At 34.9% G+C, this 24087-nt stretch overlaps 1 protein-coding gene across 16 annotated transcripts in view; it reads right to left on the bottom strand.

Moving 5' to 3' along the window:
- The window catches only part of LOC133616581 (ephrin type-B receptor 3-like), a 160716-nt gene extending 138908 nt beyond the window's left edge, over window positions 1-21808 (bottom strand). For all 16 annotated transcript variants that reach the window (XM_061976019.2, XM_061976030.2, XM_061976024.2 and 13 more), the window contains exon 1: window positions 21181-21808. In XM_061976019.2, coding sequence (XP_061832003.1) covers window positions 21181-21241 — 61 coding nt within the window. In that variant the 5' untranslated portion in view covers window positions 21242-21808. The remainder of the gene's footprint in view (window positions 1-21180) is intronic.
- Between the last annotated feature and the right edge of the window lie 2279 nt (window positions 21809-24087).

Genomic DNA, 24087 nt, shown 5'->3' with positions numbered 1-24087 from the left:
ACCACAAGTGTGCCGTGAGATTATCTAATTTCACCTATTTGGGTTAAAATACTTTTTGCAAACCAGTAATTATAGTCTGCAAATGATGTGTTGTTGTTGAGTGTCGGTGCTTAGTAACCGTGTAATACTCTTCCATACCAGTAGGTGGCAGCCGGTAGCTACTTGCTTTGTAGATGTCGGAAACAGCGAGAGGCAGGGTGCAGGTAAAAAGATGTCTAATGCTTAAACCAAAAATAAACAAAAGGTGAGTGCCCCTAAGAAAAGGCATTGAAGCTTAGGGAAGGCTATGCAGAACGAAACTTAAACTGAACCGGCTACAAAGTAAACAAAAACGGAATGCTGGACGACAGCAAAGACTTACTGTGGAGAAAGGACAGCGTCCACAATGTACATCCGATTATGACATGGCAATCAACAATGTCCCCACAAAGAAGGATAAAAACAACTGAGATATTCTTGATTGCTAAAACAAAGTAGAAGGAAGACATGAAACTGCTACAGGAAAATACCAAAAAAAGAGAAAAAGCCACCAAAATAGGAGCGCAAGACAAGAACTAAAACACTGCACACAGGATAACAGCAAAAAAGTCCAAATAAGTCAGGGTGTGATGTGACAGGTGGTGACAGTACACCTACTTTGAGACAAGAACTATATTGATGCATGCTTGGTTATGGTTTAAAGTCACATCCAACAATTGCGACAACGACTTTTTACTGTCAACTGTGTTTAGTTTTTTTAATGATTTCTGCTAGTTGTGTGCCTTATGATTTTTTCAACGCAAAAAAAATGAGCCTTGACTCAAAAAAGGTTGAAAAACACTGTTGTAGATGATGCTACATATGTAACAAAATAAATAAACCACATGATGGTAGTGCACCAGTCGAGGAAAATGATCAAACTACATAAATAACATCCTGTCATTTGATTTTGATATATATTTTTTTATCTTGATGGATTGAAAATGAACACCAATGAGTTGACTGATGAACATGACCCATAATTTATTCAGAAAGTATAAACAACAACAAATAAAGATAGAATAACCCAACTCCTGAAAAAAAACAACCCCACACCATAATTCCTCCTCCATCAAATTTCACACTTCGGCACAACGCAGTCCAAAATGTAGCGTTCTCCTGGCAACCTCCGAACCCAGACTGGTCCATCAGATTGCCAGATGGAAAAGCGTGACTCATCAGTCCGTAGAAGGCGTCTCCACTGCTCTAGAGTCAAGTGGCAACGTGCTTTAGACCAGGGGTCCCCAACCTTTTTGTAGCTGCGGACCGGTCAACGTTTGAAAGTTTGTCCCACGGACCGGGGGGCAGGGGGTTCATGGTATTTAAAAAAAAAAAGTTTTTGTCATAAAAATATACAATCATGTGTGCTTACGGACTGTATTCCTGCAGACTGTATTGATCTATATTGATATATGATGTAGGAACCAGAAATATTAATAACAGAAAGAAACAACCCTTTTGTGTAAATGAGTGTGAATGGGGGAGGGAGGTTTTTTTGGGTTGGTGCACTAATTGTAAGTGTATCTTGTGTTTTTTATGTTGATTTAATTAAAAAAACAAAAACATTTTTTACCAATCGATCCACGGACTGGTATCGGGTGGTTGGGGACCACTGCTTTACACCACTGCATCCCACGCTTTGCATTGGACTTGGTGATGCATGGCTTAGATGCAGCTGCTCGGCCATGGAAACCCATTCCGTGAAGCTCTCTGCGTACTGTACGTGGGCTAATCGGAAGGTCACATGAAGTTTGGAGCTCTGTAGCAACCGACTGTGCAGAAAGTCTTTGCACTATGCGCTTCCTGCATCCGCTGACCCCTCTCTGTCAGTTTACGTGGCCTACCACTTGGTTGCTGTTGTTCCCGAACTCTTCATTTTTCCTATAATAAAGTAGACTTTGGAATATTTAGGAGCGAGGGGATTTCACGACTGGATTTGTTGCAACAGGTGGCATCCTATGACGGTTCCACGCTGGAAATCACTGAGGGCGGCCCATTCTTTCACAAATGTTTGCAGAAACAGTCTCCATGACTAAGTGCTTGATTTTATACACCTGGGCCAAGTGATTAGGGCATACTTGCCAACCCTCCCGGATTTTCCGGGAGACTCCCGAAATTCAGCTCCTCTCCCGAATACCTCCCGGGAAAAAATTTCTCCCGAAAATCTCCCGAAATTCAGGCGGAGCTAGAGGTTGCGCCCCTTCCAGCTCCAAGCGGACCTAAGTGACGTGTTTTCCTCTACCGTAAAGCAGTTCGTCTGCCGTAAACAGCAATGTTGTGACACTCTTAAACAGGACAATACTGCCATCTAGTGCATTTGATGAAGGCACTTTTGTGCGTGCCACACAGCAATGCATCATCAGTTCGAAAAATAGTGACAGAGAATAGAACAAGGATGGACAATTCAACCCTTAACTCAACAATGAGTAGATGAGTGTTATGTGTGTTTATGTGTAAATAAATGAACACTGAATTTCAAGTATTTCTCTTATTTATTTATATATATATATATATATATATATATATATATATATATATATATATATATATATATTTATAGCTAGAATTCACTGAAAGTCAAGTATTTCTTATATATATATATATATATATATATATATATATATATATATATATATATATATATACATAAAATACTTGACTTGGTGAATTCTAGCTGTAAATATACTCTTCCCCTCTTAACCACGCCCCCAACCACGCCCCCCACCTCCCGAAATCGGAGGTCTCAAAGTTGGCAAGTATGGATTAGGGCATCATTTGGATGGGTGGCCAAATACTTTTGGCAATATAGTGTATCCGCGGGTTATAGTCCGGTGCAGCAAATATATGGAAAAACATATATAGGGGTTCTCTATAGTTGTGCACAGCATGGCCTTTGTTTCTTATGTCTTCCCGTTACTTGTTGGAAGTAGCAACACTCTTACAAAGGTTAAAAAAAAACAAGGTCAGATACTGCGACTAAACTTCTTGATTTTTTTTTTTAATCCCCCCTCCCTCTTTCATTTCAGACACGCCATCCAAATGCCATATTTCAGAAAAAGAAGTACAGCAGATAAGAAACCGGGGGTCTTTGAAGCGTCTGGATGCTTCAAGCCCCTTTTTCCCCTTCCCGAGCTCCCCCGCTGCTCTGCTGAGACCTGGGAGGACCCGGGGCCTGATCGATGGGGTCTGACAGCGATGAAACCGATGGAAGCAGCTGATTGATTCATTAGCGGCGGAATGAAGCAGGTGGGTGTGAGTTTGGAGGGCTGTGCACGCATGTGGACGGCCGTCTTGTTAAGCAACTGTCACCTCTTGCCATGTTGGAAGGGATTTGGTGTGAGGGGAGGAAGGGGGAGCCCGTTTGTGGCCTGACTTGGCACAGAGGGAGGGGGTCAGGCCGCATTGTGCAGCACTTTCATCTGGCGCGTTGCAATTAGTCCTCACAGCGCTCCTTGTCCAACCTCCGCTCAAATCACGGCTCACAACCTCCTTGGCTCTTGCAGGGGGAGACGCATTGGATTATATTTCAGGTAGTTCAGGTTAAGTGTGAATTAGGACTGACTCCTGATGATTAAGGTTAAAAAATTAGTATTTCATCTTGATCAACAACGTGCGACTTAGGCATAGAGCATGCATGGAATAGAGATGTCAGATAATATCGGACTGCCGATATTATCGGCCGATAAATGCTTTAAAATGTAATATCGGAAATTAAAATGTATGACTTTTTACGTAGGGAGAAGTACAGAGCGCCAATAAACCTTAAAGGCACTGCCTTTGCGTGCCGGCCCAGTCACATAATATCTAAGAATTTTAACACACACAATCGAATGCAAGGCAAACTTGGTCAACAGCCATACAGGTCACACTGAGGGTGGCCGTATAAACAACTTTAACACTGTTACAAATATGCGCCACACTGTGAACCCACACCAAACAAGAATGACAAACACATTTCGGGAGGACATCCGCACCGTAACACAACATAAACACAACAGAACAAATACCCAGAAGTAGGGATGCCGATATTATCGGCCGATAAATGCGTTAAAATGTAATATCGGAAATTATCGGTATCGTTTTTTCTTTATTATCGGTATCGTTTTTTATTTTTTTATGTATTAAATCAACATAAAAAACACAAGAAACACTTACAAATTGGTGCACCAACCCAAAAAACCTCTCTCCCCCATTCACACTCATTTACACAAAAGGGTTGTTTCTTTCTGTTATTAATATTCTGGTTCCTACATTATACATCAATATATATCAATACAGTCTGCAAGGGATACAGTCCGTAAGCACACATGATTGTGCGTGCTGCTGGTCCACTAATAGTACTAACCTTTAACAGTTAATTTTACTCATTTTCATTCATTATTAGTTTCTATGTAACTGTTTTTATATTGTTTTACTTTCTTTTTTATTCAAGAAAATGTTTTTAATTTATTTATCTTATTTTACTCTTTTTTTTAAAAAGTACCTTATCTTCACCATACCTGGTTGTCCAAATTAGGCATAATGTGTTAATTCCACGACTGCATATATCGGTTGATATCGGTATCGGTTGATATTGGTATCGGTAATTAAACAGTTGGACAATATCGGAATATCGGATACAGGCAAAAAGCCATCATCGGACATCCCTACCCAGAACCCCTTGCAGCACTAACTCTTCCGGGACGCTACAATATATACCCCCCGCTACCCCCTACCTAAAATGCAGCAAAATAAAGAGGTATTTCTAAATATTGGAGCAGGGGTGTCCAAACGTTTTCCACTGAAAAATGAAATCATTTATTTTTTAAACCAATACAATTTATAGATTTGTTGTAACCTTTACTCCCGTTAAGTTGGGTCCCAGTTATAAAAATGTTAAAAATAAAGTTTTGTTTTAATAGTTTTTTTTTCAACGCTTAATTCTCTAGATAAGGGGTGTCAAAGATCCAGCCCGCGAGTGAATTATCTGTGATATTTGATTAGTGTTAGAACCGGCCCGCAGGCCGCAGCCGCCTGCTGCTGTTTTGCACGAACCGATACTCCATCAGTGTTGGCACTAGGAATTTTCAAAATGGGGTCCCCGGGACCCCATCAAGTCATAAAAATGGGGTCCCACAGTAAAGCCTGTTTTTCTCAAAGTACTTGTTTTCGGACGTTTCGGAGACGAGTATATCAAAGTAATAATTTAAAACCTCCGAAATTAGCTCCGTTACAAGCGGTCCTGCAGGCGAAACAGGCTTGTAGGGATGATATAAAGCCTCTTGTGTTTTTTCCTGACCTAACGTATATTCCGCTCTATTGAGCACTGTATAACAGATAAACCACAGAAACCTTGACTCTATATATATATATATATATATATATATATATATATATATAAAATAATGAATCAAAGTCAATGCTGTTTTGAAATATTGACATAGTGAAGGCACCAATCACTTCACATCAAATATTCTACTTTGAGGGGGAAATATTGCAGATTTTGTGTCTTTTTGTCATACAAAAAAAAAGTGTGTTATGACAAAAATGGCACTAAAATATAATTTAAAAATGTGTTAAACTTATCTTAACGTTTAACGTAAAAACATTTTTATAACTATACATATGTACATGTATATAAGTACGCATTAAAGTTTGTATATATTATAATCAATTTGTTTATGAAAATTATATTGCTGGCTTTGTTTGGCAGTTGAACTGGGTTCTATTCCTGACCAGGAAGGTGTATAAATGTATGTTTTAATGATGTTAAATTGGTTATTTTAGACTATAAATTGCACAATAAATGCATTATTTATTAATTAATTAATTATACAACAATGTATTTTACATTAATATGTTTTAAGACAAATTATGCATTAAATAAAATTCAAGTATTATTTAAAAAAGTATTAAAAATGTTTTTGTATAATGGGGGGCCTTGTTGTGTGAAGAAGCGCATGCAAAACTTCAATAATGAATGACAGGGAACCTACCGTAATATGAAATGTTACTACCAAAGTAATCCAAGCCCCTTCCTGCTGCATCTCTGATAAGAATGTATATTTTTTTTAAATCCCAGACTATACTCACTGTCCCCAGGAGTGTGCATCATTGGCAAGGTTAGTCAGGTCGGTTTGCAAGTTTTCATCATGGTAGATTTGTTATTGTGCATTTAAAAAAAATATCATAACACTATTTATTTCTTATTAATTTGTTTTAGGACAAAACATGCATCAAATTCAATTCAAGTTTGATTAAAAAAAAGTATGAAAATAGTTTAACATACATTAAAAAAATGTAGACGCATGCAAAAACTAAATGTCAATTAATGAATAACAGGGCACTTAATATGACATTTTTCCGCAAACATATTCCAAGTACCTTCCTGCTCCATCTCTGATAAGAATTTAATGTATAATTTCCATGACTGTTTTTTGTGTGTTGGGAAATTTTGCAAATGTAAGTTTTAATGATGTTAATAATGTTATTTTGCACTAGAAATAATTACATATATACCAATTTGTTTCCCGTGTATTTGTTTTGGAACAAAATGTGCATCAAATTAAATTTTTAAAAAGTATAAAAATAGCTTCATATTAATAAAACATTGTGAAAAATATTAGTCATTTTTGGGGGGGGGGCTCCAACTTAAATACTGCTTTGGGCACTAACAATGGAAACAACTAACAATTTGCAGTCATGTTGTTTTTGTTACACTAGGCTATACAGTCAATATCATACAGTAGAATAATAGAATAATAACTAACTAACGTGTGTCTGTTTTGAAAGTTAGCGCCCACTCTGCAGCCGCTCCAAGTTGCAAACATCATTATTTACGTTAACTAACACCTCCCATTGAGGAGCCATCCTGCTGTTACCAAATGGACAAGTGTCGGGGACATTTGAGGCATCAAACAAAAACAATAAACACCTCCACATTTGCTCTCCTGGCCCAATGAGTTGAGAGCGTTTGGACAGTTTGGGCCTTTTTATTGTCCTTCTAACTATTGCGCTTCTGGAAGTGTCACTGGGACTCGGGTCTGACTTGAAGTGAGGTTAAATAAATGCTGCCGCAGCTGGCGGCATCTGCGGGAGGCCGCTCCCCGGGACCGTGGGGATTATGTAAATATCACGACAAAAGGTTACGTGTGATTGCTACCGCTGCAACCGACATGTGCTGCAGCGAGCAACGAAGCAAATATGATGCCGAAAAAATGACAGTCTGTTCAAAACCGCTGCTGTTGCCCTTCAAATGTAATAGAGTACATATATTACGAGTTTGTTATTGGATATGTTCACTTGGGATGCACCAAGTTGGCCGAAAACCGAGAAAAAAACAGATAAAACTGTGTAAAAGCATCGGCTTGTTGTACTTTATGCACCAAATTGCCTTATAAATACAATTTTACTTTGATTCTGCTAAACTTTTACTCAGCAACGAGTCATCATGTCCTTTGTAATAGTTCCATTCAAAAGTCCATAGAGATAATTGCTCATTTAGCATTACGTCAAACGCTGTCATCGTGACAGATTTAGGGCCGTATTTCTAAAACGACCGTACTATTTAAGTTTGTATTGTAGCCGAATGTTCCCCCTAAATATATGGTGTTTAAAGTGGACGGACTAGACATTGAAAGAGTAAATAAATAAAAAATATTTTGGGATGTAATAATTGATGATAAAATGAACTGGGAATTGCATACAAAAAATACGCAACATAAGGAGGCAAGAAATACATCAATATCGTATAAAGCAAGAAAAAAAATCACTCCGTAATCTCTACTATATATATATATTTTTTTCAATTCATATATGTATGTATATATTATTTATTTTTTGTACACATAAGAATTGTGATTCATTTGAACATCTAAATTGTTCTTTTTTTAGTAAAAAAAATTATAACGAAAAAATTATATAATATATATATACTTTTTTTTCTTATAAAATATATAAATAAAATAAGAAGAGAGAAAAAAAAATTATATATATGTATATATACACACACACACATATATATATATATATATATATATATATATATATATATATATATATAAATATATATATATATATATGTGTGTGTGTATATATATATATATATATATATAAATATATATATATTTTTTTTATTAAACCAAAAAAATACAAAATAAAAATATGAAATATTTCATAATTAATAAAAAAATATATAATAATAATAATAATAATATATATATATATATGCACACTAGTGTTGCCATATATGTGTTGTTGTGCAGAAATATGGGGAAATAAGTTTTTTTTTTTTTAATATTATAATTCAAATAAAAAAAATATTCTCAACAAAAGAGGAGAACTATACTAAAGGGACATGGGGGATTTTTTTTTTTTATAATTTTTTTTAATGTATTTATTTTTTTAGACATGTATCTCGTGCGCACAAGAAACTATCTCGTGCGCACGATAAACTTTTTATAAAGTTATAAAAATAAAAATAAAATGATATATATATATATATTTTTTAGACATGTATCTCGAGAAACTTTCTCGTGCGCAGGAGATACATGTCTAAAACAAAATAAAAAATTATAATTAAAAAAAAAAACATTTTTATAACTTTATAAAAAGTTTCTCGTGCGCACGAGATACATGTCTAAAAAAAAATATAATAAAATAAAACAAAATAATTAAATAAATAATTTCCCCCATGTCCCTTTAGGGCTTTGTAGAGATACAACCTCAGAGAAAAAAATAACTTACAATATGTGTATGCACGCACAGCACTTAAAACCTTTAGTATATCAGTATGTGGAATTAAATAATGAAACGGATTAAGTAAAGAAATCAAACAATGTACTAATACAATCCATGTTATGATCCAAAAACTGTTAAAACTCAAAACATTTTGAACATATTGATAATTATATTCATCTCACTCTATGAAATACAACTTACTTCACTATTTATTACATTATATATTTGTTAATAATTGTATCACTTATGGAGTCTATTGAGAACAGGAAGTGAACAAAAGTGTTAGCAATTGCTATGAAATGGGAAAAGGGGTAGGATTAAATAAGCACTGCTTCTTCCTACTCCTTTTTGAACGTGTTGAAAAGAGGAGCTTAAAATTGTGACGTATCACGTCGTGACTCTGCATGTTCCAAACAATAATAAACCAGAAGGAGCGTTTTTTTTTCACGTAGTTTTTGCACCATTTATTGGGTTGTGTTTACTTTTTCTAATAACACCGAGGCAGCAGAGCAGTTTTGAACTGGCTTCACTTTTAGTCGGAGATATCACTTTTCTCTTCTGTTTGGACCTACACTAGGAATAATTTGTCGCGGTTTACCTGATACATGAACCGTGACACATTTGGGTGGGGGGAAGGGGGGGTGCAATATCCACTTCAGACGGCAGTAGAGTGTTGAATTTCTTAAAATGACCACGTCAGTTTCTGTGTAGAGTGGCGCTTTCTGTCATTTTCAGCATACTGCATTGTGAGATGCACCCAGGAATGGGGCCCATATGAACCTTTCCCTACTGCATAAACCATCTCTTTTTATGGGATACACATCTTTCCGTAACTTGGCTTCCATTGTGCTGCTGCCTCATCTTGAATTGTCTTCACAATCCACCCCAGCAAATATTTTCCTTGGTATATTTAACAAGGCCTTGCTAATCTAAAGCCAGGTAAAGTGGTTTTCTCCCCCCTCAAGGCACCGACTTGCACGGCGACAGCCACTCTCCAGACAGCTGTAACTGTCTATTTTTAAAAGACATACTATATATCAGAGATCTTTTTTTTCTGTCTGCTCGGTTGAATTTGTTACAGGAGTCGGGGGGTGGTAAAGAAATTGTGGAAGTCGGCCCGGGGGTGGATTTTATCCCGCCTAGCTCCTCCCCTCCTGTGTTCCTTCAACTGTCCATGAAGTCAGGAGCCAAGGTAATGGACATCACATGTGCATAAAAGGCTCCTGGACCACTTCCCTTTAGGGTTGTGGGTCCCACATACTGTACATGTGTGCAAGCGCTCTCCGGACATATTGCCATCATCCAGGTCAGTCTGATCCAGGATGACATATTACACAGCTTTTTGTGTTTTCTCTAATATCAGAAGGGATTTAAGGCTCACTGTGAGTCTTTTCTGTCATGACCGCCCTAGAGTAAAACCATTCTACCGACTCCTATTGAGAGGTAAATAAACATATTTATTGGTGACACATCCGTTCAAATAATGGGCTTCAAACTTGCAACTCGTAACTCTTGCTCAATGTTAAGATGGGTTATGAACTTTGTTTTTATTTCAGCATTTATAGACAAAAAAAAAACATCCATCCATTTTCTACCGCTTGTCCCTTTTCTCATTGAGATATGATGTTGCAAAGTGTAGTTAAATGGCATAAACACACACAAGTCTTTCCTCATGTTCTATTGTAGTAACGACGAAGACTATGTCATACTTGCATTTTTTTTTATTGAAGTTATTTTTGGTGTAAAAAATGTTTTTTTTTCGAAGGAATTGCAGTTCTTATGTGTAAAAAAATATATATATATTTTTTTCAATTCATATATGTATATATATATTATTTATTTTTTGTACACATAAGAATTGTGATTCATTCGAACATCTAAATTTTTCTTTTTTTAGTAAAAAAAATTATAAAAATACATAATATATATATTTTTTTTCTTATAAAATATATAAATAAAATAATTTAAAAATAAAATAAAATATATATATGTATATATATATATATATATATATATACATATATATATATATATATATATATATATATATATATATATATATATATATATATATATATATATATATATATATATATACATATTTTATTTATTTTTTAAATTATTTTATTTATATATTTTATAAGAAAAAATATATATATATTATATATTTTTATTTTATTTTATTAAACCAAAAAATAAAAAATAAAAATATAAAATATTTAATAATTAAATTTAAAAAAAAAAAATTATATATACATATATATATATATACATATATTTATAAAATATTTTATATTTTTATTTTTTTGGTTTAATAAAAAAAAAATATATATATATATATATATATATACACACACATTTTTTTTCTCTTTTTCTAAAATCTGTTCTGCCCAGCCACTTTAGTAAATGTTTGGGCAGGATTTTATCAAACAAAAGTAGTTTTCTTTTAAGTAATATATACATTTATCAGAGCTGTGTATCTATTTTATGGAGGACTGTCGTCAATCAAAGAACTGGCACCCAATGTTATTTAAAAAAAAAGTGGGAATCGATTCTGAATCAAATCCTTACCCCGAAAGATCGAATCAAATCACGTGGTACCCAAAGATTCACAACCCTACTAGTTATCTTGTTGTTTTGTTTTTATTTTCCTTCCTGTTACAAACTTGTCCATCTCTCCTGCGCCTCTGTGCTCCTGTGTACTTCCCACTTTTACTGGGTAGAACAGAACTGTTTTTTATAGATTAAGCACTGCCGCCACCTGGCTGCAGGCTTGTGTATCGTTCTACCATGAATTCTAGCGTAAAGAAGCAAATACTGACACCTCCCTCAGTGATTGGTTGGAGACAAAAACAAATACTCTATTGACAGTCTAGTTATTAGTAACCATCTGGAATGGACTTATGCTGTCTTTGAATTGAAGTGAGTCACATGTAGTGGTCACAATAACAAATGAAGATGTGCTCATAACACAGTCAATTGAATGATGCGGACACATTTGTTACTGAATACTTTTTAGTACGCTCCTGTGAAAGTAATACGAAACTATAACTATTTGATTATTGTTTATATTGACACCTGTGTTTTAGGCTGCAATGTTTTTCAATCAAGGACACTTAAGTTGTATGTCTAGCTTGTGTGCTACTGTGTGCTTAGCTGCTGTGTATCCGCTAGCTCTTAATAGCCGATTGCCTACCTTGTTTACCTTGCGTAAATGACTTCACTAAAACACAAGGCCAACATTGTGTGCTTATCGGAGGACATTTTGCATCATCCGATACATGTTTTGTTTTGGTTTTTTTGCCGATATGGGATCAGGACTCCCCTATCGGCAGCCTCCTCTGCAGTCTGCAATCAGAGGAGGGAATATCCCTTTACTCAGGCAGCGAGGCGGAGTGAAACATTAATCATCCGTACACTCGCTGATTAAACTTTCATAATCTGCTCCGTCTCTTGAGACAACAAAACGGAACGTGTTCTAGCAGGTTCACCGGGATTATTATTACTGCCGCACTCGGACTGATTGCCTCGAACAAACGCCCGCCGTGCGCCAACTCGAAAAGTGCCACCTCTTCCTGGATGCCCTCACTCTCTTTCCTGTGTGTGTGTGTCCTGTTCTGCTCTGCTGACTCCAGACAGCAGCAGCAGTGGCGTGCAGGCTCAGACACATTGGCCCTCCCTCGTTTGGGGCCAACAGCGGGTGTCAAAGACGTGCCATCCCACATGCCCCCCCCCCTCGCGCTCCATGTGGTGCCAGCATGAGCCGACACACACAAACATATGACGTGCTGAAAACTGCATCCTCGACAAACTTTCTGTGAAAGTTCTAATATCCTCCTGAGAACCAGCGTCCTATGCGCTGGACTTTGTTTTTTTTTTAGGTCTGTTGTTGTTGTTTGTGTTATGCAAAACACAAACGTCCACTGCAGAGGACGATGGTTTTCGGGAGGATATGTTGACCTCAATTTGGTCGAGTGGTGTTTCCCCCGCCCCCGCCCACTTTTTAAACTTTTCAACTTCTTTTCAGTCACTACAGAATACAAAACGGTTTATACACAAAATTAATTAATCACCAGCGTCAAAAAAATTAAATTCTATTCCATTACACGCTTCGAAATATCTTTTTTTTTTTTTTTTTTTTTAAGCCGTGTGATGCATAGTTGTTTCCACTGTATGACTACAATGCTTGATTACATCTTGTATTCAATTTATTTTCTCTTGAGAGCCCACGTCCTCTGCAGTCCATGTTTGCGGATGTGCATTACAAGGCTATTAGTTTAAAAAAGAAATAGATCACAAATACATGATGGGCCACACCTCAATGTCAATTATTTTATTTTATTTATTTATTTTAATAGAATAAATATATGTATTTTTTTAAACAACAAAAACATTGTCTTGTTTGAGAAAACCAAAAAAATAAATAAAATAAAATATATTAAAAAAAAAAAAAAATATATATATATATATATATATATATATATATACCGTATTTTTCGGAGTATAAGGCGCTCCGGAGTATAAGTCGCACCGGCCGAAAATGCATAATAAAGAAGGAAAAAAACACATATAAGTCGCATTTTTGGGGGAAATTTATTTGATAAAACCCAACACCAAGAATAGATATTTGAAAGGCAATTTAAAATAAATAAAGAATAGTGAACAACAGGCTGAATAAGTGTACGTTATATGACGCATAAATAACCAACTGAGAACGTGCCTGGTATGTTAACGTAACATATTATGGTAAGAGTCATTCAAATAACTTATAACATATAGAACATGCTATACGTTTACCAAACAATCTGTCACTCCTAATCGCTAAATCCCATGAAATCTTGTACGTCTAGTCTCTTATGTGAATGAGCTAAATAATATTATTTGATATTTTACGGTAATGTGTTAATAGTTTCACACATAAGTCGCTCCTGAGTATAAGTCGCATCCCCGGCCAAATTATGAAAAAAACTGCGACTTATTGTCCGAAAAATACGGTACACAGTACAGGCCAAAGGTTTGGACATACCTTCTCATTCAATGTGTTTTCTTTATTGTCATGACTATTTACATTGTAGATTGTCACTGAAGGCATCAAAACTATGAATGAACACATGTGGAGTTATGTACTTAACAAAAACAAGGGGAAATAACTGAAAACATGTTTTGTATTCCAGTTTCTTCAAAATAACCACCCTTTGCTCTGATTACTGTTTTTGCACACTCTTAGCATTCTCTCGATGAGCTGCAAGAGGTAGTCACATGAAAGGGTTTTTCACTTCACAGGTGTCATAGTTTTGATGCCTTCAGTGACAATCTACAATAGTCATGAAAATAAAGAAAACATATTGAAATCAGAAGGTGTGTCCAAACTTATATATATATATATATATATATATATATATATATATATATATATATATATATATATATATATATATATATATATATATATGAGATACATATATAGATACATATAGATGTGTGTGTAATTTTAAAATAAAAAAAGTATAATTCCATTGTTTTTGTCAATGAATAAATAATTTAAAAAAAAAATAATTATTACAAATAAATTGACACATTTTTTGTCAAAATAATAAAAACATGTTTTATAATGTTTTCTCAATATTTATAATTTCTAATAAAAAATTGAGTTTAGATTTTTTATTTTAACTATTTTTTGTTTTGCCTCCACCCAAAACATTATCAAAAAAAATGACACGTTTTCATTTATGTGAAACAATTGTAAGAGTTTTTTAATCAAACTTGAATATGATTTGATGCATGTTTTTGCGGAATAAAAAAAAAAAAAAAAATCAATAATAGTGCAAAATTCACGTATTTAACAAAATAAAAAAAATACGTCTCCATGTCTTCATAACATACCAATAGTAGTCCAGCACTACACTGCATGTGGGGAAAAAGTGTCATTATATTCGTATCAGTGCCGGAGCAGGAAGCGGCGAGGAATACGTTTGCTGTAAAAAAAATTACTGTGAAGCGCTGTGTCATTTATTGGTTGACATTTTACATGCACTTATTCACGCACAATTGGAGGATGCATGAATACGACGTATACATTTCATAATAGTGTCTATTACTATGTAACTCATGTGTTTCTAATGGCCTATATCGATGTCCATCTTCCGAATCCTGCCTTGGATTAGTTTCACTTTACAGTGCAAACAGCTGAATCCAATAATTTTTGCAATATTGGCAGCGTTTGATTTGATTTATTGCTATTGTTCATGCTCGTAGTCAACATTCATATTTATAAGCGCTCTCATGTCTTGATACACAACACACATGGGCGGTAACAATGTGTTCATTATATTGCTCACTCCAGAGTTGTAGTATTTGTTTTTACTATCACCACCGCTCTGACGTGGCGTCGATAATCGTCCTTTACGATCACTCGAGTCACCGGAAAAAAAAAAAAAAAAAAGCTTTATTAAATAGAATTGAAGCGGCCTGCCAGTTTAGCTATCATCAGCAAAGTAGAGACCAATCCCGGCGCTCTCGGCGTGGCGTGTGAAGGCACCAGCTGGCCAGAGACGGCCGTTGCTTGCCTTCATGAGAAATTCCAGCTCCGTAAATCTTTCCACGCCACCGTCGGAGTCATGAAGTACAGCCCTGTGCACATGAACGCTCCTGCAGACCCAGATAGCATAAAGCATGTCAACTGTGCATGCCCCCCCCTGAACCAATTCTGACCCAATACTGCACCCCCCTCCATGTCGAGCCATCCCGACCGACATGTTGTCCTCCATTACATCCCCCCCTCTGCCCTCTCCTTTCCTGAGAGCCTTACGTCCATTTGCGTCTAAGTCACGGCGTACATCTGTTCAAGAGCGCTCACACAAATGACCGAGGGCCCAAAAGTGGAGACATAACAAGTATTGAAATACACATGAAATATTGAATAATAGCAACAATTGCCAATACTTTTGGACCATAGGGGCTAAAACTCACACATGCAAACATAAAATGTACACATTTTGAGTTGTTTGTGCGTCATTAATTGGAAATTGGAGGAGCTGGACGTCTAATGTGGGGAAAAAACTAGCAAACGGTAACAATAATACAAAATAAAAGTAGTTCCACGTAGTTTATTTATTTTGCATTTGTTTGTTTTGTCAGTTTTTGTTATCTATTACACTCAAATACATATATATGTATATTTTCACGCCTATTTGACATTTGTCATTGTCTATTTTATTTTATTTTTTTGGTGAGTTGTTTTTAACATTACACTTTAATTGATGTATTCATACTGAGAGGTCTATGTGTTGTTATAGGATGGTTGTTTATAGAAGCAGTGGTACTGGACTTTGGAACGTTTCCTTGGGCGGGAAAAAAAAAAAAAAAAACGTTGACTGCCTCAAAATTGCACTGTATGTCTAAAATATTTTTTTTTTTTTTAATTACAAAAAAAATTCATTTTGTGCCATCTCATGTGGCAATAAAGTGCCTTGAAATAATGGAATGGGTCCTTTTTTGAGGCCCTAACCCTCAGTCTGCATGTATAATATTTGAAAATGCATAATGTTGGATTTTATATGATTTATAGTTGTGCATTATGCCGTTGTTTACACTATTCTATTAGCAATTTCACAAACAATACATAAAAAAACGTCTATTGCAAAAAATGCAATAATAAAAAAATATTATTATATTAATATTATAATACAACCAGACTAGTATTAAAGTATAATCATACCATTATACCAAAAAATAATCAGTTATAAATATTATTACTGTACAAATATAATAAAACACTTAAAAATGTAATATTATAATGGCGACAAACTCAGTCTGCATGTATAATATTTGAAAATACATAATGTTGGATTTTTTATGATTTATAGTCGTGTATGGTGCCTTTTTGTTACACTATTCTATTAGCATGCTTACAAACAGTACATAAAAAACACTCTATTGCAAAAAATGCAGTAATAACAAAATATTATTATATTAATATTATAATAAACCAGACTATCATTAAAGTATAATCATACAATTAATAATAATAATCATTATTATCAAACAAATATCAGATATAAATGTTATTACTGTACAAATATAATAAAACACTTAAACATGTAATAATATAAAGACGATAACCTCAGTCTGCATGTATAATATTTGAAAATACATAATGTTGGATTTTTTATGATTTATAGTCGTGTATGGTGCCTTTTTGTTACACTATTCTATTAGCAAGCTTACAAACAGTACATAAAAAAACCTCTATTGCAAAAAATGCAATAATAAAAAAATATTATTATATTAATATTATAATATAACCAGACTATTGTTAAAGTATAATCATACAATTAATAATAATAATCATTATAATCAACAAATAATCAGATATAAATATTATTACTGTACAAATTAAATAAAACACTTAAATATGTAATAATATCATGACGATTATATTAAATACATTAATAATAATACATGACAATTATAAATATATATATATATGTGTATATATATATATATATATATATATATATATATATATATATATATATATATATATATATATATATATATATATATATATATATATATATATCCCAATAGATATATGTATATTTAGATGTTCATTGTTATTTAATTATTTGGAGGGCAGCTGAAACATGAATGAGGCTTTAATAGATTCATGGCCGGTGATGAATACATAACCTTATGAATTGATGATTGCTCTTATAAGAGCACAGCAAGAGAGTCTCCCTCCCTCTCGCATCTAAATTATACACTTCTTTTTTTTAAAGGTTGAGCAATATCGATTCACCGGATCGATACGGACCACATCAATTGACACTCTGTCGAAGTCCCCGCGTGTGACAATTACACGTTATATCTCTTTTTTTTTTTCTTTCATAAACACTAAACTGCTTGAATTATTCCTCTTTTTACTATAAATTAACACTTTTTTGCCTTACAAAGACGCACTAATGGGTCGCTTTGTAATTTAAATGTGCTTTGTTTTGTCATTTAAGAACGGTTTAAAGTGCTTTTTAACAGAAACAAAAGTTTTACGGGGCAACAAAATAACTCCAAGCCATAAATAATCATTCTGTTTTATGTCGCCAAGTGCCACAAAACGTGATAATTGTAAAAAAATAAAAATAAAAAGACAAATGATGGCAGTATAAGGGGGAACCCCTGCTGCCGCCGCGCAGGCGCACACGGACACGCACGGTACAAATCACTCGCCAAGTGTAAACGGCTCCCGTGGAGGTGTGATCTCACCCACGTAAACACGAAAACATGTGCGTATCAAAGCATGCCGTTTGTGCGCAATCACGCGGTGCGCCATAAACTGCGCTCCAATGCCTCCTTTAAAGGTTGGATCATCACCAAGGTCCAACTGTATACATGCAACTTTAAAAACAATCCATCTTTGCTTACACGATATATTATTACACCTAACTTTTTTTTTTTTTAAATAAATGTATGTTAAATCCTCTGGGTTCACTTTTCTGGCCTGGCCTCATTTATTCATTCATTATTTATGTATTATTTAATTATTTATTTTTCTTTTTTATTTAATTTAAAAAAAAATATATGTTCCTTTATTAAGTTAGATTTACCTTTTTTTTTTATAAATGTATGTTAAATCCTCTGGGTTCACTTTTCTGGCCTGGCCTCATTTATTCATTAATTATTTATGTATAAATTAATTATTTATTTATTTTTTTAAATATATGTTCCTTTATTAAGTTATATTTACCTTTTTTTTTTATATATAAATGCATGTTAAATCCTATGGGTTCACTTTTCTGGTCTGGTCTCAATTATTCATTCATTATTTATGTATTATTTAATTAATTATTTTTATTTTCTTTTTTTTTAATTTATTTTAAATATATGTTCCTTTATTAAGTTATATTTACCAATTAATAAAAATAACTAAAACACACACAAAAAAAACATAAAAAACTCCACAGCAATCAAAAAAACGTTTAAAAAAATAAAAAAATAAATAAAATAAATTACAAAAAAAATAAACAATAAATATATATATATATATATATATATATATATATATATATATATATATATATATATATATATATATATATATATATATATATATAAGGTTAAGATTAGTTTATTTCAAAGGGGACAATGCAATTTCATTAAAACACATGACCACACATGGTTTAAAAAAGCCAGAATTAACCAGAAGGCTAGTTTTCATCTGTATAGTCCCCTGGCCATGATGTAAAAAAAAAGGCAGTAAAATTACAATTAAAAAGAAAAAAATAGCACACAATACATACACGATATAATAAATAATAAAATCCAACATAACATTTATCACAGCATCAAAACAGGCTCATCTTTTAATGCTGGCAGCTGTTGGCTTCGATAAGACACATTTAAAAAAATGTTGTGATGTTATTTTTTTTCTTTTTTTTTACAATGATTATAATGTGTGGCGTGTCATTTCCACACTATTATTTGGCTGAAAGAAAGAAAAAAAATAATAATAATTTGCATGAAATTGCAAGCCGACTTCTCCTTTGGGGGCAAGGGGTCACTTGAAATCAGCCACCCAGAACTGTGGCATAACTTAATTGCAAATTAAATGCAGGTTATTGCATTTCTGCATGTTTATGGAAAGAACGTATGATACAACTCGGAAATTCAACTCAAAACCTTAAGTTAGGGGTACTCAATGCGTGGCTCGTGGGCCATTTGTGCCCTGTTGCTATTTTTTTCCCGCTTTAAAAAAAACAACAAATAATATTGAGGGGCGAAAAAAGCAGAAACAGAATGTGTATTGTTGATAAATCTCATCATAATGTTATGTTTTTCGCCTTTTAATTCACCTAAATGACCTTCCAGTGTCATTTATTTATTTATTTGTTTTTAGCCTGGCCCTCCTTAGGAAAGAGTGTGGAAACTCCTTCCATACATGGAAGTGGGGCTTGAGCGAGAGCGAAAGAGCGAAAGAATAGATGGATCCATTAATTATTCCCAGGGCTGTTTGACCTCAGACCCGGGGCGCCTCGCAATGGGGCCGCTTGAACTCCCCTCGAGGAGGCTCAAGTCTTTTTCCTCCGACAAGAAAGTCAGAGCGTCCGCCGTAAATCACCGTGCTCGTATTAAAAAGCATGGACACAATTTATGACATCACTTTTTTGTTGTTGTTGCAGAGAAATCTATATTGTGCCATTTGCAGGGAAGCATTGTGTCGACATTTGGACACAAGCTTTGAAAACACTTATATTAATATTTCTGCACTCATATTCAAATTATATTCTCATCTTATTTACTATTTTTTAATGTTCTCTGCATTCATGCAGATTGAAAAAGTAAAAAGTAAGTCCTGATATTACGTTTATAGTGATCAAGTCACTTTTTTTTTAATGCACAAGAGTCTGGAGGAAGCATATAAAGCAAATAACCTTATGCTATATTTAAAACTGTTTTATTAAATATGCAAAATCACTTTTTTCTACTTTTTTCAAATTAAAAAAGCAACTTTTGGTAAAAAAAAGAAAAAAAAAAGTTTTTGTTTTTTTTAAAAATAAATGCATCAAACAGTATTAGTTGGGATACATAAAAAGTGACAGATAAGCGTTAAAAAATATAAATCAATAACTGACGATTGCACGGCAGGCGTGATAGTGTGCCCCACTTCCACAGCACCACCATGCACCCTCCAACCCAGCATTCGTGATCCACATGCGCTTTAGGGCAGAATTTACCTAATTTCTGCACTCTTTTCTACAGTGGAACTTGCACAAAACAATTCCCAAATAATCATAATAAAAATTAAAAAAAAAATATGTCTTTACAAAAGGCAAGCAAATTATACTAATTTTTTAAAATCATTTTTAATCAAATAAAATGAAAATAAATACAAATATAATAATATGATATAAATAATATAAAAATAAATATAATTAAATCAACAACTTCATGCTAATGTATTGTTGTTTTTTTGCTGATATCAGCCTTTTTTTTGCACGTTTGGTATAGTCCACAACCCTGAAAAGTGGCATAAAAAAATACAATAAAATGCATCATTTGTAAATAAAAATAATAATATTGATTATATGCTAATTTTTTTTGTTTTTTGTTGCTGCAATCAGCTCTGTTTTGCATGTGTGGCAGTCTCCAAGCGTAAAAGTGGAGGTGAACAAAAGTGTTTTTTAAATGGGAGGGGGGTGGGTGGGTGGGTGGTTAGTGTCCCCACCACGTCGACTCCCTGGTGAGATTCAGTGTGGGACTAATTTCCTCTAAAAGAAAGAAGAAAAAAAAGCCCAAGAAAGCTGCAGCAGCAGTGTCACACACTAACAACACAAAAGAGAATACACAACTGGCATTGAGGTGCGTGACAATTACGCACGGTGCCTAAACCCGAAGTGGGTCGTGGGGTGTGGGGTGGTGTCTTTTTTTAAAAGTTAAAAAACGTCTTACCTTCCACCGCGGAGGCTAGGGGGGACAGCAGGAGGCTGCACAAGAGCAGAATGTAATCCATTGTCAGGACCCGCTCATGTAAACGGACTCACGGCGGAGGAGAGTAGAAACCGATCCACGCACAGTCCGCACTCCTTTACAGTCCCAGCTTGTGTTGCACCCACGGAACCATTCACCACGACACCATGTATTTGTTGGAATAAGCACACCCCCCCCTTTCACGCCACACTGGTGTCTTCCCTTCGCTGCGCACTGAGCGCGGGTCAGCTGCGCGCAGGTCGTCCTCCAGCCCGCACCATTGGCGCAATAGTTCCACAATCAAGGGTTTCCGCTCGTAAATAGTCGAACCGGGGAAGAGAAGCAATCCTGTGTGAAAGATGAAGATCCCCCTTTTCAACAAAAAAAAAAAAAAAAAGACTTTCTAAGCGGTCACAACACACAACAAAAAAAAAGACGCGCTCCTGACGCAAGCAGTGCGCGTTAAGTCCACGGCGAGAAATATAGTGATATACTCCAGGAGCAGTGTGTGTGTGTGTGTGTGTGTGTGTGTGTATATTCCCTGAGAGGATTGATCGGTGCTGGCTGCTGCGTGGACCTTCTGCCTCTCTCTGAGTGTGTGCGCACTGGAATGAAGCACGCCGCAGGAATAAGGAGAGAGAGAGAGAGAGAGAGAGAGAGAAAGAGAGAGAGGGAGTGGAGGGAGGCTAGGGGAGGGGTCATTACCCCTGCACAAATCCCTCATTTTGTGTCCTTTTTCATCATCAAAATGCAACTTCTTCGTGGAAGATGTGAACAAAACAACTGCAGGTATTTTCTAAAAAAAAAAAAAAAAAAAAAAAAAAAAAAAAAAAAAGAGGCAAAATTGCAATAAGTTGATGTATTGGACACTTAATGCGACATAACAATATACTTGCTTGTATTGTTGTTATTGTTATCAGTGTGAGAGTTGTGTTGCTTTTGTTGTCTTTTTTTTGTTATGTTTTTTTTTTTTTTTTGCACCTCTGCTTTTTGCCGTGTGTGTGTGTGAGGGAACACACACACACACGCACACACTCACACACACCCCTCCTCTTCCCTAGGAACAGACACGGGCACACAGCGCCCCCCTGCGGATCACCTCTCAGAACAAGAGCCCGGGAGTTTGTGTTTTTATTAGTAATTATAAGAAAGGACAAAAACATTGTTGAGTAACAAGTGAGCTTTTTCGACGTCGCGTTCAAACGGTTGATCCGGCAGATTAGTACAACAAATAACTACTATGACATAACATTAAATATGATGATAAACACATTTACAGTAAAAGTACAGTAAACTTGTTTATTGCTGCTAATTGGTTGGTAAATAGTAGGAATCTAATTATAAATCGATTTTTTTTTATTTTTTATTTTTTTTTACATTATTAAAGCAATCTAGACATGAAATAACACCCACCTTTACACTTTTCATATTTTTACTTCATTTGGCCACTGTTATGCTTAAAATTGTGGACAACAGTACACAGGAGAGCATAAAAAACATGTTTACAACCTCATAAATATATATTTGTGCCAAGATGTCCATAATCAAGTGCCGCAAAGCATGCTGGGAGCGCTCTCGGTTTCCCTTCAAAGAAAAGCACATAACCGAGTAAAATATACATTTAAATTTTACATTAGTGTGAAACATCTACCGTAATTTTTTGGGCTATAAGCCACTACCTTTTTTCATACGCTTTGAAACCTGCGGCCTATAGAGCGGTGTGGCAATTTTATGGATTTTTCCTTCGCTGATGGCCATAATGCAAAAGAGAACAAGCAGACCTTGGATAGGTGTGTTATTGTTTGTCTTTTGGACAAGTTTGCTGCATTGATCTCGTTTGGACTGCGCTTTCAACCGGAAGTAGAAGTGCTGTTCCGTCTTCTAGCCATCCGTAGCGTTCCTTTCATTGATCACTCCAAGCAACGTTTGTATGTTTTAGGTTATAACCAAAACGGTTCATACTTACTAAACCGTCCCATGTGTGATGTCTGTAGGTGTGTTTTCATGCATATTTGTTCGTACTATCGTAATGTAATCGAGCTAGCGTTGTTAGCGTTAGCTAATATGCTAACACGTTTATGAGTGTCTCCGTTAGTATTTTTAGGCGACTTGTCCAGGGTGTACCCCGCCTACCGCCCAAATGCAGCAGAGATAGGCTCCAGATACCCCCGCGACCCCAAAAGGGACAAGCGGTAGAAAATGGATGGATGGATGACATTCTTTTTGTATTTTTTTAGTTTCATAAATTCACAAACGCGTCACCGTGGAGTTATTGAGCTTGCTTAGCTGATTGGAGAGCTAGCTTCCACAGCTAGTGGGTCCATGACGATGACTTCTGTTTTGTTTGATCAGCCGTTTTACTGCCCTGTAACAGACAGTTTTGAAACAGTTAACCTCTTGAGGCCCAAGCTGTTTATTTACATGCTTTTTTTATTCATCTTTGCTATTTGGGCTTATTGGACCCTAATTAGAATAAAAACTAAAAATCATCTTTTGATATGATGTACTTAGTCCATAAGTACACAAATGTGTACTTAATGTGTAGTGACATACTAATTCTTATTTTTACACTTTTTTTCCCCAAATTCCATTGTATGTTATACTCTTCTGACACCACCAGATGGCAGTTTAAGTGTCCACATAAGTGGCCACAAGACCCCAATTCAGTAGTGTACACAATTTTGGAAACAAGAGCTAAAAGGTGCTGTCCACGCATGTGGCCACTAAGGCCTTTAGAGGTTTTAAGGTATATAATTAGATATTTACAGAATATTTCTGTGTAAATAACTAATTTCACAATGTATATATCTGCGGCCAATGTATGGAAAACATTGTTTTTCCTTCTATAATTTGGTCGGCGCGGCCTATATATCTCTATAATCCGGAAAA

This window comes from Nerophis lumbriciformis, linkage group LG14, assembly GCF_033978685.3.
Source record: "Nerophis lumbriciformis linkage group LG14, RoL_Nlum_v2.1, whole genome shotgun sequence".
Classification (NCBI taxonomy): Eukaryota; Metazoa; Chordata; class Actinopteri; order Syngnathiformes; family Syngnathidae; genus Nerophis; species Nerophis lumbriciformis.
The sequence above is the reverse complement of the archived record's forward strand: the minus strand, read 5'-3'. Positions and strand labels throughout refer to the sequence as shown.